Source organism: Brachyhypopomus gauderio, chromosome 2 (assembly GCF_052324685.1).
Source record: "Brachyhypopomus gauderio isolate BG-103 chromosome 2, BGAUD_0.2, whole genome shotgun sequence".
Classification (NCBI taxonomy): domain Eukaryota; kingdom Metazoa; phylum Chordata; class Actinopteri; order Gymnotiformes; family Hypopomidae; genus Brachyhypopomus; species Brachyhypopomus gauderio.
Window position 1 is genome coordinate 37,290,342 of NC_135212.1, and position 13,417 is coordinate 37,303,758.

The following is a 13,417-nucleotide window of genomic DNA, read 5'->3' on the forward strand; positions in this document are numbered from 1 at the left end:
GTGTCAGTGAGTGTGTGTACCTGAAAGCATTGCATGTGTGTGTGTGTATCTTTTTAGCCCACATCTTTTTGCCCTTACTCCAAATAGCCATACCACCACAGCACTATGTTGGTGTGTGTTGTTGTGCAGGAGTGCAGGTGGACCTGGACTGATTCTGGACTGAGTTCTGCTGGCCCAACTGAACATCCATCACTGAGAATATCCTTCAAACACAGCCTCAACAAAATATTGTCCTCACACCACCTCCAGAAGAATATCCTCCATGCACCACTTTCAGAAGAATATCCTCCTAACACCACCTCCAGAAGAATATCCTCCAAACACCACCCCCAGAAGAATATCCCCCAAACACTACCTCTAGAAAAATTTCCTCTAAACACTACTTCCGAAAGGGAGCCAACAGTATTTAAAAAACGACTGTAGGGCAAATCGAAGCCAATCCTGCCTTCTGCTGTTGGCCAGTGAATTTTTATGATGTTTGTGATGTGTCTGTCTCTTCCAGATTAACAAGCACATCCTCAGCTCCCCACAATCTCTCTTTCCCCTCTCTCTCTGTGTGTCTCTCTCTTTCCTTCATTCTCTCTCCTCTCTCTATCCACCTACTTAATCACAAACCGTAAGTCAAACAGGATAAGGCCAAGCTCATGTTTGCTTTGGCGAAGAATAATTGATAATTAATATATGATATATGCCATATAGTCATCTACATGTTTTTTTAATCACTTAAGTAATCATTAATGGCAGATTTAGCCTATTTGCTGTGTGGCTGCTATGTTATTGAAGCAAATATTTTAATCGGATTGATATCAAATACACAGCAGTTAAGACGTCGCGTTTACAACATCTGGCTCGTAAAGTCGCCGGTGCTGATCAATAAGGACTATGATTTATACCCTAGGGCCAGGACGAAGGCGGGCTTGCGGATGTGTGTGGGTGAGTATGTGAACGTGTGTGTATTTACTCTGAGAATCATTTTGATGCTGTTGATGATTATGTGTGTGTATGTGTGTATGTGTGTGTGTGTATGGGTATATTCCAGTCTCTGACCAGGTCTGAGTATATAATGGTTAACACATTCTTATTTAAGGAATATTTTTTAGAATAATTTGCAGATTGATCAGAGGCCTTACATACCAACAAGTACTTTCAGTGTAATCAATCATATCATTTTATAACTTAAGAATTTTAGTTTAACTGTGAATTTAATACTGCCATATGTTTTGCTGTGTTTGTGTGTCCATGTGTGTTTGTGTATGTCTGTGTGTACATGCATGTTTCTGAGTGGACAGCTATGGTCATGCTCATAGACTGGTCTCTGGAATGGATCGGATGGTCCTCCTTGCCTTAAACAGGAGGCGGGTAAAGGTTGTATAGATCAGAACCAGGGCAGGGTCAGAACCAGGACAGGGTCAGAACCAGGTTCCATCCCAGTCCTGCAACCAACCGCCCCCCCATCAACAATTCTCGTTCGCCACCCCCCCCCACCGTCAACGATGTGGAACACACCTGCATCCCAGTAATAGTATTATTTTTTTTTTCTTGTGAGAGGTATTTAAAAGGTCTTAAAAGTCATTGAATTTGAGATTTAAAAATGTGCAGATACCCTGCCCTGTATGCAATGTTGTTCAGGGTGCACTGTAAGACTAGCCCCACTAATGTCTCACAGTCTTACACTCTCAGATAAGAGCCGCTCAACAGTGTAGTACACTTGCACATGACCTCTTCTCTATTCCACACTGATCCCAAGTTATGCTTGAGGTCCATATGCAGTGGCCAGCTGTATTATCCCTTCACATGGGGTAACTTATTCTGCCTGTGGAGTCAGTAAAGCAGGTCAGTCTCCTTCAGGGACGATGCTATGATGCAACACAGTGGTTAGAGAAGCAACCGTGCACAGCATGACAGGCCAATATTACAGTGGTTTCTGTCACCTCGGTATCCATGCATCCCAGCTACCGCACATTCTGCTGAACACCATTCAATATACTCCAACACCCACCAATACACTCCAAAACGTTCCAAAATCCACCAACATCCTCCAACACATTCCAACATTCACAAACACACTACAACATCCACCAACACCCTTCAACACACTCCAACATCCACCAACATCAACACACTCCATCACGCTCCAACATTCACCAACACCCTTCTACACCCACCAACATCCTCCAACACACTCCATCATTCACCAACACACTACAACATCCACCAACACACTCCAACATCCACCAGCACCCTTCAACACATGCCAACATCTTCCAACATACTCCAAACACACTGCAACATCCAGCAAAACCCTCCAACATACACCAACATCCTCCAATATCAACATATACTAATCCTGCCTTTATAAGTGCTTCTCTGTCATCTGATTATGACAGTGGGATTAATACATTACAGCAGCAATGTCATACTTAATATAACATTAATTTTTTGTACTGTAGACCAATCTAAAAAAACACAGCTGTAGTGAGCAGACTTTGATTGGAGCTGATTTGATTGATGGTTGCACTTTCATCATTCTATAAGCTAAGCAGTGTGGGTAGCCAATGCTGATGGCTCTGTTTTAGTAAAAAGGTATCCCTTATAGAAATTTTGCGATGGCTTAACTTCAACCAGTTTGAAGCTTTGACAATGGGCCTGTTGCCTGGAAACAGAGAGAGGGCTTTCCTTTGTGAGCAGTGTTATGATCAGTGATTAGCGTTTAGCATGTAGCATTTAGCCTTCAGCTCTGGGATAAAGGGTAATAAAGGTCAACCTTGGCCAAACTGAATCTCACCATCTTTTCTTACCTGATGTGTGTGTGTGTGTGTGTGTGTGTGTGTGTGTGTGTGTGTGTGTGTGTGTGTGTGTGTGTGAGTTTGTGTGTAAGAGAGAGTAAGAGAAGAACATACTTGGTCGAGTGAACACAGGGTTGCATTGAGCGTGAGACACACGCATTTGACCGTTTTCACACGCTCTCACGCCACACTTCCGATATCTCACGCCGAAAAAAAATATCCAGTTTATTTACCTCAGATCCACATATATGATTCAATACGTTACTAGTTCGCTCAACAACTTTCGTCGCCGCCCCCCCCCTCCCTCCCGCTCAACAAAATACACTCGCCACCGGCTCCAGGTTAAAATCTCACTCCAAGCGAACGTCAAAAGTTGGCAACCCTGTGAACAAATGGTCAATTCAGTGGGTCAGAGGTCAACTGAACAACCCTAGTGCTCCATAAGCATTTAAAATGAAAAAGCCTTGTGGACAGCAGCCTTCAGAAACACCTGCATAACACAATATTACAGGCACTATTACCGCCTATACATTACGTATCATATATACTCAGAATTGTATAGTAATGAAGTAGAACTACTTCACTACTGTACTTAAGTACTAAAATGCTGTATCTGTACTTTACTGGAGTATTATTTTTTTCTCCTACTTCCACTATTACTTCACTACATATTTTCCATCAGTTTAATACTTTTACTCAGATAAATTTTTTACGTGCTGTATATTTACTCGTTACAATTATAAACATGTTAGCTGTCGCTAACCGGCGCTCACTGGATCAAGCGTTCAGGCTGTTTTATGAGAAAACTGCGCATGCTCCGGTCGCGTCTCGTTTACTCTGCTGCTGCCTTCTGTCACGTCCAGCCCCTCCCTCCTCCCTGGTCCCGCCTAGCTCCCCGCTCCCATTCGTTCCTCCCTCTGTCTGTCACGCCCCCGTCGTCAGTCTCGTACACCTGAGTCTTGTTCCACCGTCGTGTTTCCGTGTATAAAAACCCCCTCGTGTTTTACCCCGGTGTCGGTCATTCCCTGCACGGTAATCCCTCGCTCCTTCTCTATCTCGTTTCTCCCAAAGACCTGTTCCTCCCGCTATTCATGTTCTCCCTTTGACTTCGCTCCCTGTCTGTTTGTTAGTTGTTCCCAGTGTCTAGCGCCTGTGTTCTGAGTGTATGTTTCCTCGTTGGTATTTCTTATATGATTCTATCTTGCTGTCTGTTTGGGTTATCCTACTGTTGTGCTTTAGCGTTTCTTGTGTCTAGTTGCCCCGGTATTCATTGTTGCTTATGTGTTTACAGTTTGTTAGTTGTGTGTTCATACGTATGCTTGTTCCCAGTTGTTTAACGTACCCGTTTAGTTCATGCTCTCTCCCCGTTAGTTTGCTTAGCTCCCTCTGTCTTCCGTGTCCTTATCGTGTTTGTATCCCCTTTTCATTAAAATCTACTAAGAACTCTGCATTTGCGTCATGCCTGCCCGTCGCAAACGTTACAGAATGACCGACCAGTTTAACGCGACGCAGCAGAGTTCAGATACGCTGGTTGTGTCTATACAACCGTTCGACAGGGACGCGTTCAGGGAGCAATTGGACTCCATCCAAGCCATGCTCGGAAAAGACGCTGAGGGTAAGCCGGTGGCGATGCCCTCCCTTTGTCCCGTGCCTGAGGAGTATGACGGTGAAAACGGGTTGGTCAGGAGCTTTCTTCTCCGGTGTAAGATCTACCTGCAATTCCTCACGGTACCCGCACCACCCGAGGACATACAGGTTATATTCATGCGGTCTCTACTAAAGGGAAAAGCACTGGAGTGGGCTAATATCGTCCTTGCGCACCGGGTTACAGATGCATGGACTGTGGAGGGGTTTTGCCGGACAATATGTGAGAGGTTTGGTGGAGGGTTATATGAGTCTGCTCCTCAGTGTCAACGGGGAGTACCTGCGGATCAGTTGGTCAGTAACGGGATCGAGACCTCCACACCCCTCGACGACTCCAGCACTGCAGCCCGGCCGCCCGACGATGCCTGCACTGCAGCCTGGCTTCCGGATGATGCCTGCCCGGCACCCCCCGATGACTGCATCCTGGAAGCCACTCCCCGAAGGCCCCCCAAGAATTTTTTGGGGGGACGCAGTGGCCACTCACCCCAGGAGTGGCCAGCTCGGGCCCGAGATGACGTCAGCCCGGCGGTCACGCCCCCAGATGACGTCAGCCCGGCGGTCACGCCCCCAGATGACGTCAGCCCGGCGGTCACGCCCCCAGATGACGTCGGCCCGGCGGTCACGCCCCCAGATGACGTCAGCCCGGCGGTCACGCCCCCAGGTGACGTCGGCCCGGCGGTCACGCCCCCAGGTGACGTCGGCCCGGTGGACACGCCCCCAGGTGACGTCGGCCCGGTGGACACGCCCCCCGATGACGTCTGCCCGGTGGACACGCCCCCCGATGACGTCAGCCCGGTGGACACGCCCCCCGATGACGTCAGCGTGGCGGACACGCCCTCCGATGACGTCGCTCCGGTTGCCACGCCCTCCGATGACGTCCGCACGGCGACCTTGCCCTCCGATGACGTCCGCACGGCGACACCGCCTGCTCCAGCTGCCCGCCAGCGGCCCCCGCCTGCTCCAGCTGCCCGCCAGCGGCCCCCGCCTGTCCCAGCTGCCCGCCAGCGGCCCCCGCCTGTCCCAGCTGCCCGCCAGCGGCCCCCGCCTGTCCCCGCTGCCCGACAGCGGCCCCCGCCTGTCCCCGCTGCCCGCCAGCGGCCCCCGCCTGTTCCCGCTGCCTGCCTACGGACCCCGCCAGTCCCTGCGGCCCCTCCGCCGGCCTCCGCTGTTCCTCAGCCGGACCTGCCGGTACCCCTGGACCCTTCCCTGGCTCCCCTGGGCACTCCTCCAGCTCCGCCGGCTCCCCAGTACCCTCCTCAGCCCACGCCAGCCCCCACAGAGACTGCCTCGCCCGCCTGTGGGCCTGGAGCTGGTTTCTTGCTGAACTGTCCGGACACTGACCCTCCTGTTAACCCTGTTTTACTCTCACCTGTGTTCCCTTTTTTGCCCTGTCCCCTCCCTGGCTTCCTGTTGGTCCCCGTTCCTGTGTGCATGTCTGTCCGCGTCCGCGTGCCCGTCCCTGTGTCCGTCCTTGGTGGTGTCCTCCATGTCCCTGTTCCTGTCTCTGTTCCCCAAATCATCACCCATTTTGTTCCCGTCCCTGTCTCCGTCGTCCTCCGTCTGTTTGCCTCTGTGTCCCAGCCTTCCCGAGTGTCCAGTCCTGTTCCCTTGACCCAGTTTTTGTCCAGCCCCTTAGCTCCGCCCCCTGTGCCAGCTCCCCGTTCTATCCCGTCTGGCCCCATTCCCGCGTCACCGCCCGTTCCTTGCCCTGGTCCTCTTGTACGTCCTGAGTCCGGGCTGTTGTATCCGTCCTGCCCCATGTCTGTTGTCCCAGCCCCGGTCTTACCCGCTTGTCCCCCTCTGTGTCATGGTGTCCCTGTCCCCAGCGTCTGTCCGGCCCTCCCTTTTTGGCGTGCCCCGGAGTTGCACGCCTTGAGGGGGGGTTATGTCACGTCCAGCCCCTCCCTCCTCCCTGGTCCCGCCTAGCTCCCCGCTCCCATTCGTTCCTCCCTCTGTCTGTCACGCCCCCGTCGTCAGTCTCGTACACCTGAGTCTTGTTCCACCGTCGTGTTTCCGTGTATAAAAACCCCCTCGTGTTTTACCCCGGTGTCGGTCATTCCCTGCACGGTAATCCCTCGCTCCTTCTCTATCTCGTTTCTCCCAAAGACCTGTTCCTCCCGCTATTCATGTTCTCCCTTTGACTTCGCTCCCTGTCTGTTTGTTAGTTGTTCCCAGTGTCTAGCGCCTGTGTTCTGAGTGTATGTTTCCTCGTTGGTATTTCTTATATGATTCTATCTTGCTGTCTGTTTGGGTTATCCTACTGTTGTGCTTTAGCGTTTCTTGTGTCTAGTTGCCCCGGTATTCATTGTTGCTTATGTGTTTACAGTTTGTTAGTTGTGTGTTCATACATATGCTTGTTCCCAGTTGTTTAACGTACCCGTTTAGTTCATGCTCTCTCCCCGTTAGTTTGCTTAGCTCCCTCTGTCTTCCGTGTCCTTATCGTGTTTGTATCCCCTTTTCATTAAAATCTACTAAGAACTCTGCATTTGCGTCATGCCTGCCCGTCGCAAACGTTACACCTTCACTCAACACTTGATCTTCGTAATTTAGGTTCACTTGACACGTCGTGACAATCGCGGTGGCTCCGCCCATGCGCGTTAGCCACGCGTGTGGTCGCATCGCGAGGTCGTGCACCTCTTGATTTTTGTCTGTGTGAAGTTACAAGATGGAATTCATGCACTTGTACAGAACTTTGAAGGTCCATTTTCAGTATTTTCCAGCACCTTCAGCTTAATTTACATATTTATACAAATGCACATATACTCGAAATTATTCCAAATAATTCGATTTTTATCTCATTAAAAGAGATGGTATTGTGTTTGGTAACAGCAGAATAGCTGCATAAGTGCTGCATAATAAGCTTGTTGGCGTTTTAATGTCCATATATTGGCACCTTCCACACCTTCAACATCGAGTGATCGTGGTGGTGAGGGTGAGGAAGTGCCATCTCTGCCTCCCTAAAGAGGGTGAAATATTGGCCTTCAAAAATTCACCTTCGAACTTGAAGAAACACATTAATGTAAGTTATAAATATAATGTACAGGTGACACGCCAGCTTGAGCTAACATAATTAGCTAACTAACCTAATTATGTTCATAACGTGCTGCAGTGTTCACTTAACATTAGCTGGCAATCATAAAGCCGATGTGTTTTTAGCAACAGTAAGCCTTCTCTTTTCATGCTGACTAATCATGTGCCCATTTTTATAGTGTAGTGTTTTTATAGGGTAAGGGCATTTATTGAGGGTAAATGCAGGGCAGTAGGCTCACCCTTAGAATCCGACGGACAAATTTTACGTCCAAAATACACCTCGTTTTCTTAGCTAAATTAACGTCAAACATATGACGTAGCGGGACATAGGTCATGTTTTTTGTGTACGAAGTGTTAAGCCCAGTTTTTAAAGTTGCTACTTGTTTATACATACAGACCACTTGTATTTGTGGTCTTTGACATCTTTGATTTGTAAATGATATATAAAACAATTGATAATCAAACTTTGATGGCTTTCTTTAATTAATTCAAAACACAATACTTGTACTTTTTACTTTCAGTACTTGAGTAATAAGTTTTAGAATAAACTACTTGCAATACTTAAGTACAAAAAACGCCGAATACTTCTGTACTTCTACTTAAGTAAAATTTTTAAAGAACACTTCAACTTCTACTCAAGTCAATTTTTTGATAGAGTACTTGTACTTTTACTCAAGTATGGGTCTCTAATACTTTATACAACACTGTATTTACTTTATGACTACATACATCAGACAGTGTTTTAGAAATGTAGCAGCACTTTAACTTGCCTTTGACCACTTCTGCAGAACCATGACCAATCATTTGTCCAGTTCACCCAACACACCACACGCAGGTACCTGGGAGGTGGGAGGGAATGTGTGGATGTACTTGTTCTGACTTGGCTGTGAACAGCACGTGGATGTGCAAGATGAGAACGAACATCACAGGGGAACGCAGAGTTGTGACAAAGTGGCACTTTATCAAGATGATGTATTTATAAAGATGCACATTTGTGCAGTGGTCATACAAAAAGTCAAAAATTAGGGAAGGAGTGGATAGAGGGGTGGGGGGGGGTGTTGTTGGAGAATTGCGTAGGAGAATGAGAGTGTTTCTTTCAGGGCTGGCTCCAGAATTGCACCACCTGCCACCACTGGCACCCGAGCCAGCTCCTGGCAGCAAGATCACAATCAACGGTGATGGGCTGCAGCTGTCTGTTTCCCTATTTAGGAAGGACAGTTGCAGTTCATCACTCCTGAGTTGTCTGTAGCCTCTTGCTATGCGTTTGTAGCCAGCCTTCTCATTCGGTACCGTGTTGCGTTCCCTGGTGTCTCGCTGCTGTCACGGTACGGCGGGCCCCCTACTGGTCGCCTCCATCCACAGCGGCAGTTGTCCGGTTGTTGTGTTGTTGTGTTCGTCCCTCAGGTGGGCGGGGCCCGCGATCTGTCTTACCTGAGGGTCATTTGTTTGTCTATATATGTCCAACATTTTCAACAACCACAAAAACATGTGTGTATGTGTGTGTGTGTGTGTGTGTGTGTGTGTGTGTGTGGTGTGCGTCCATAAGTTCCTTATTTCCCCTTAGTCATTCTTTCATTGCTCTCTGTGAGTTTAAATGCAGAGCAGCATTGATCACAGTTCACTGTCAATAAAGTGACCAAGTCATTTATCCTTGTGTGTGTGTGTGTGTGTGTGTGTGTGTGTGTGTGTGTGTGTGTGTACAAGAGCATGTTTGTGTGTGCATTTGTAGAAAATGTGGCCACTTGATCAATCTGAGGCAGGGCTAATTGATTGTGAGACTCCCAGTATTGCAGAAAGACAGGCCAAGAGGGAGATACAAAGAGAGAGAGAGAGAGAGAGAGAGAGAGAGAGAGAGAGAGAGGAGTAGGCCTGGTAAGACCAGTCCTCTTTCTGTCAGTCTGCTGTCTGTATTAAGCAGAGCACACACACACACACACACACACACAAAATATTAACATGCAACCCTTACACATATGCTCATTTCTGCTTGTAGAATGTGTAGGATACTTATTTTTAAATCAGTCAGGAGCTGCAAAGTCATTTGTGTGTGTGTGTGTGTGTGTGTGTGTGTGTGTGTGTGTGTGTGTGTGTGTGTGTGTGTGTATAATAAAAACTGTTTAAAGAGGAGCTTAATGAACAAAAGAAGGCATAAAGAAAGGAAACAAATCAGTGAAACTGTGTGTGTGTTTGTGTGTGAGTGTGTGTGTGTGTGTGTGTGTGTGTGTGTGTGTGTGTGCACGTGCATAATCGTTCATGGAAGGGTGTGTCAGTGTATGTGTGCACACGGAAATAAATGTGAAGATCGAAGCAATTAACAAGTTATAGTCCAGACAATGGACCTACATGAACTGGTAAACTGTTAAAAAACATTTTTTTAATTGTAAGAATTATTTTAACAATTAATGTGTAATAAAATTAACTTCAGTCCTATGCAACTTCAGTCCAAAAATCTTGTCAGATATACAGATATACAGATATAACCAGCAAACTGATTTATATAACATATTTGAATACATATGAAAGATTGTAGCTTCAGATTATTGCTTTATACTGTACTATGTACTATATATTGTAGTGTCGGGCCAATGGGGGCTGCCAGAGGGTGACGCCATTGCCCATGGGCACTTTCGGCTCCGGCCCTGTTATGTCTAATTATGTGATATTTATGTTTGCATAGTGTTTTTAATGATTATTTATTGTGTGTTATTAGTTGTCACCCTGGTCCATCTTTTTATGTACATGTGCATTATCGTAGTCTCCCCTCCATGTATGTGTAACGTTGCCGTCTTCATTACCTCCCCATGTGTTTCATGTGCAAGGTGTACCTAATCTAGGCCTCGAGTCTTACAGATTGTGCCTGAGAGAGTGCAAAAGAAGAATTTTTTATTGCAAAAGACGAATAAAACCTCTGTTCTGTTTGAAAATGGACTTGTCTGCAGCTTCTTTCTCCCACACCACGCCACAATATACTATCGTAATTAAATTCAATACATTTTTTAAAAATTACATTAAAAACTATATTTAAAATATTCTCAAACCAGGAAGGAACCTTTCCATACAACAGCATGGTGTTATTACTTATTATGTATTAATTCTTGAAGAATGCAAAAATATGCATAATTATGGAATCATATAATCAGACACACAGCTCAGACAGTCCCAAAAATGCTAAGGGGAATTTATTTATTCAGTAATCAGCTCATTTACTGTTTACTGACAGATACTTAGGCATAGGTGTTAAAAAATAAGATATTATATTGTTAGTGATTTGTAGAGTTTGTGTAAAGGTTGTTTTCTACCTATGTTGTGACTTCAAAAATTCACAGATAAATCTTTTGAATTAAATTAAATTAAATACAGACAAATAATTTGAATTAAATTGTCAGTGAATATATACAATTTTTCAAACAATAGACAAAAACTTTTTTTGTACTTTTTTGTAATTGTGTACAAAAGGTGTATTTTCAATTTACTATAAATTCTCTTCACCAATACATGGATGTGACCTTTCATGTAAGATCATCTTTATTTCATTTAAACCTTTCCCCTCAAATGTCAGATACATGAAGGAACCATTCCAAACATTCTGTTAACTGAGACATCACCTTTCATAAAATAAATTCATGTGTTTAGAAATGTAAAAATAACACAACAAAATGTGTGCTTCTACTAAGTTTACTAAATGAAGAATGAGTATGAATCAGTGAGAAGATAGAGTATGAATCTCAGCTGTTAATGTACACGTCAGACATCTTTTACCACTCTGCTGGATTCTATGAACTGGCACCTTTCTACGTTCATTTAATCATGACCATCTCATTTACATTACAGCCTAATTTAAAACATCATAATTGCCTTTTGTAAAAGTGAAACAAGAAAAAATCAAATGAATGAACTGATGTGGAGAAAAAAATGTATTAAAATATACTAAGGAAGTTTAATCTTCTCAGTTATATGAGACATTATATAGGTTACATTGTTTATCAGCTTTGTGCGAACTTGTGTGTTTGTGTATGTGTGTGTGTGTGTGTGTGTGAGAGAGAGAGAGAGAGAGAGAGAGAGAGAGAGTGAGTTTGTGAGTGTGTATGTGAGAGAGACAATTTGTGTGTGTGTGTGTGTGTGTGTGTGTGTGTGTGTGTGTGTGTGTGTGTGTGTGTGTGTGTGTGTGTGTACTCACAGAGGCCCTGGGAGGGGTAATTCTCTTCAGAATAAATCAGTTATACAATAAAACATTCACTGATTTCATGGTGCGCGTCCACTCGCATGTGGTTTATTGTCTCGGCGCGTGTGATGGGCGTGGAGGGCAGGGGAGGAGAGAAGGGTCTGAGCACCGTGGTAACGCTTGCGTGGGCTGCTTCAAATCTTTTCTTCTACTTTGCACGTTCTTTCATGCCACATTTAGGGCTCTGTCAAACATGCACATATAGTGCCTGTTAACAAGTACTGGACTTTTGTGAGCATGTGTGTATGTGTGTGTGCATGTGCTTTGTGTACGCATATAATGACAGCAGATACACTTGTCTGTCACAAACTTGGAGCTGGAGCTGTTGTAGTGTAAAGCTTTCTGTCAAACGTTTGGGATTGTGTGCCAAGATACCATTTGAATGGTGGTATTGTTCGACTGAGCAGTGCTCTCCACAAGCGCTCTCGCTGTAAATACGGCAATTTGACTCCGGCTGGTGGAAAGTAGCTTTGACAGCAGCTAAATAGGACTGCACCACAAAAAGAAAGAAATCAATACTGGAGTCGTGTTATGACTCCTGCTGCTCTCGTCTGGTTATTCAACAAAACCTTTTGGCTGTAGCATTTCGAGATGCCGCCCAAACTCTTCAGTTTCTCTTTAATTCTTGCAATTTTATTAATTCACATCATACATGTCACTGGTTTATCATATACCACAGTACAGATTCCTCTTTCTATGCATATTTAGCAAAGAATAATTCACTCATTACAAATCACGCACACTACATGCAAAACATTAAATAGTGCACAACAGTACCCATCCTTAACCCTAACCCTAGATTTAACCTTAACTTTAACCTTACCCCTAACCTTAACCCTAACCCAAGCCATGAAATATTTTTACATTTATAATTCATGCATTATACATAAAGATGCATTATATACTATCTAACATTATTTGTAAAGAAACTATTCAATAAAAAGGGATTTTGCTGAATGTAATTATTCTTAAAAATGTATTTTAAATGTTTTACATCTGCACAGCTTTAATCCCCAACATGGCTATTATTTTGGAAAACTTGCAAACATTATATAGAAATTTAGGCCATTTTCCAAAGCAGAATTGGGAGCTGAAGATAAAAACAAAATCTTTGATCTAGCAAAATGCCTTGAAAGAATCACACATTGTCTTATAAACAATAGGCCATATGTATTATATATTAAAAAGTTGCATTTGTAAGATTTAATGTTTAGTATCAGAAAACCACAAACAAAGAACGCAATGCAACAAAATGGTGAGTTTACCATAATCAGGCTCTGCAGATGGAGAAAGATCAGTAGGACAATAATACAAAGGCTGCAAGTTATTAAATGAATAAAGAGACAGAGGCAGGAAGATTATTGATTTTTAGCTGTTCCCTGAGGCTTTGGAACAGCGATCAGGCCAGGGGGTGGAACACACACACACACACACACACACACACGCACACATATATATATATATATATATATATATATATATATATATATATATATATATATATATATATATATATATTTATATATATATATATATATATATATATATATATATATATATATATATATATATATATATATATACACATACAGTGAGCTCTAAAAGTGAGCAGATAATAACTGCTGGTTAAATTTAAAACTGCACAAAGGAGTCCATGGGATTTTGTTTCCATGGCGTCTTCTTTCATCAACACCCCACACCTCACATCAACACCACATACTTCACATCAACACCT

General features: G+C 44.4%; 1 protein-coding gene across 1 annotated transcript in view; it reads left to right on the top strand.

Annotated features, from left to right (window-relative positions):
• Window positions 1-10,348, top strand: part of LOC143502299 (uncharacterized) — a 45,489-nt gene extending 35,141 nt beyond the window's left edge. The window contains exon 2 of the mRNA XM_076995313.1: window positions 130-10,348. Within this exon, the coding sequence (XP_076851428.1) occupies window positions 4,245-6,356 (2,112 nt within the window). The 5' untranslated portion in view covers window positions 130-4,244 and the 3' untranslated portion in view covers window positions 6,357-10,348. The remainder of the gene's footprint in view (window positions 1-129) is intronic.
• Window positions 10,349-13,417: the final 3,069 nt, after the last annotated feature.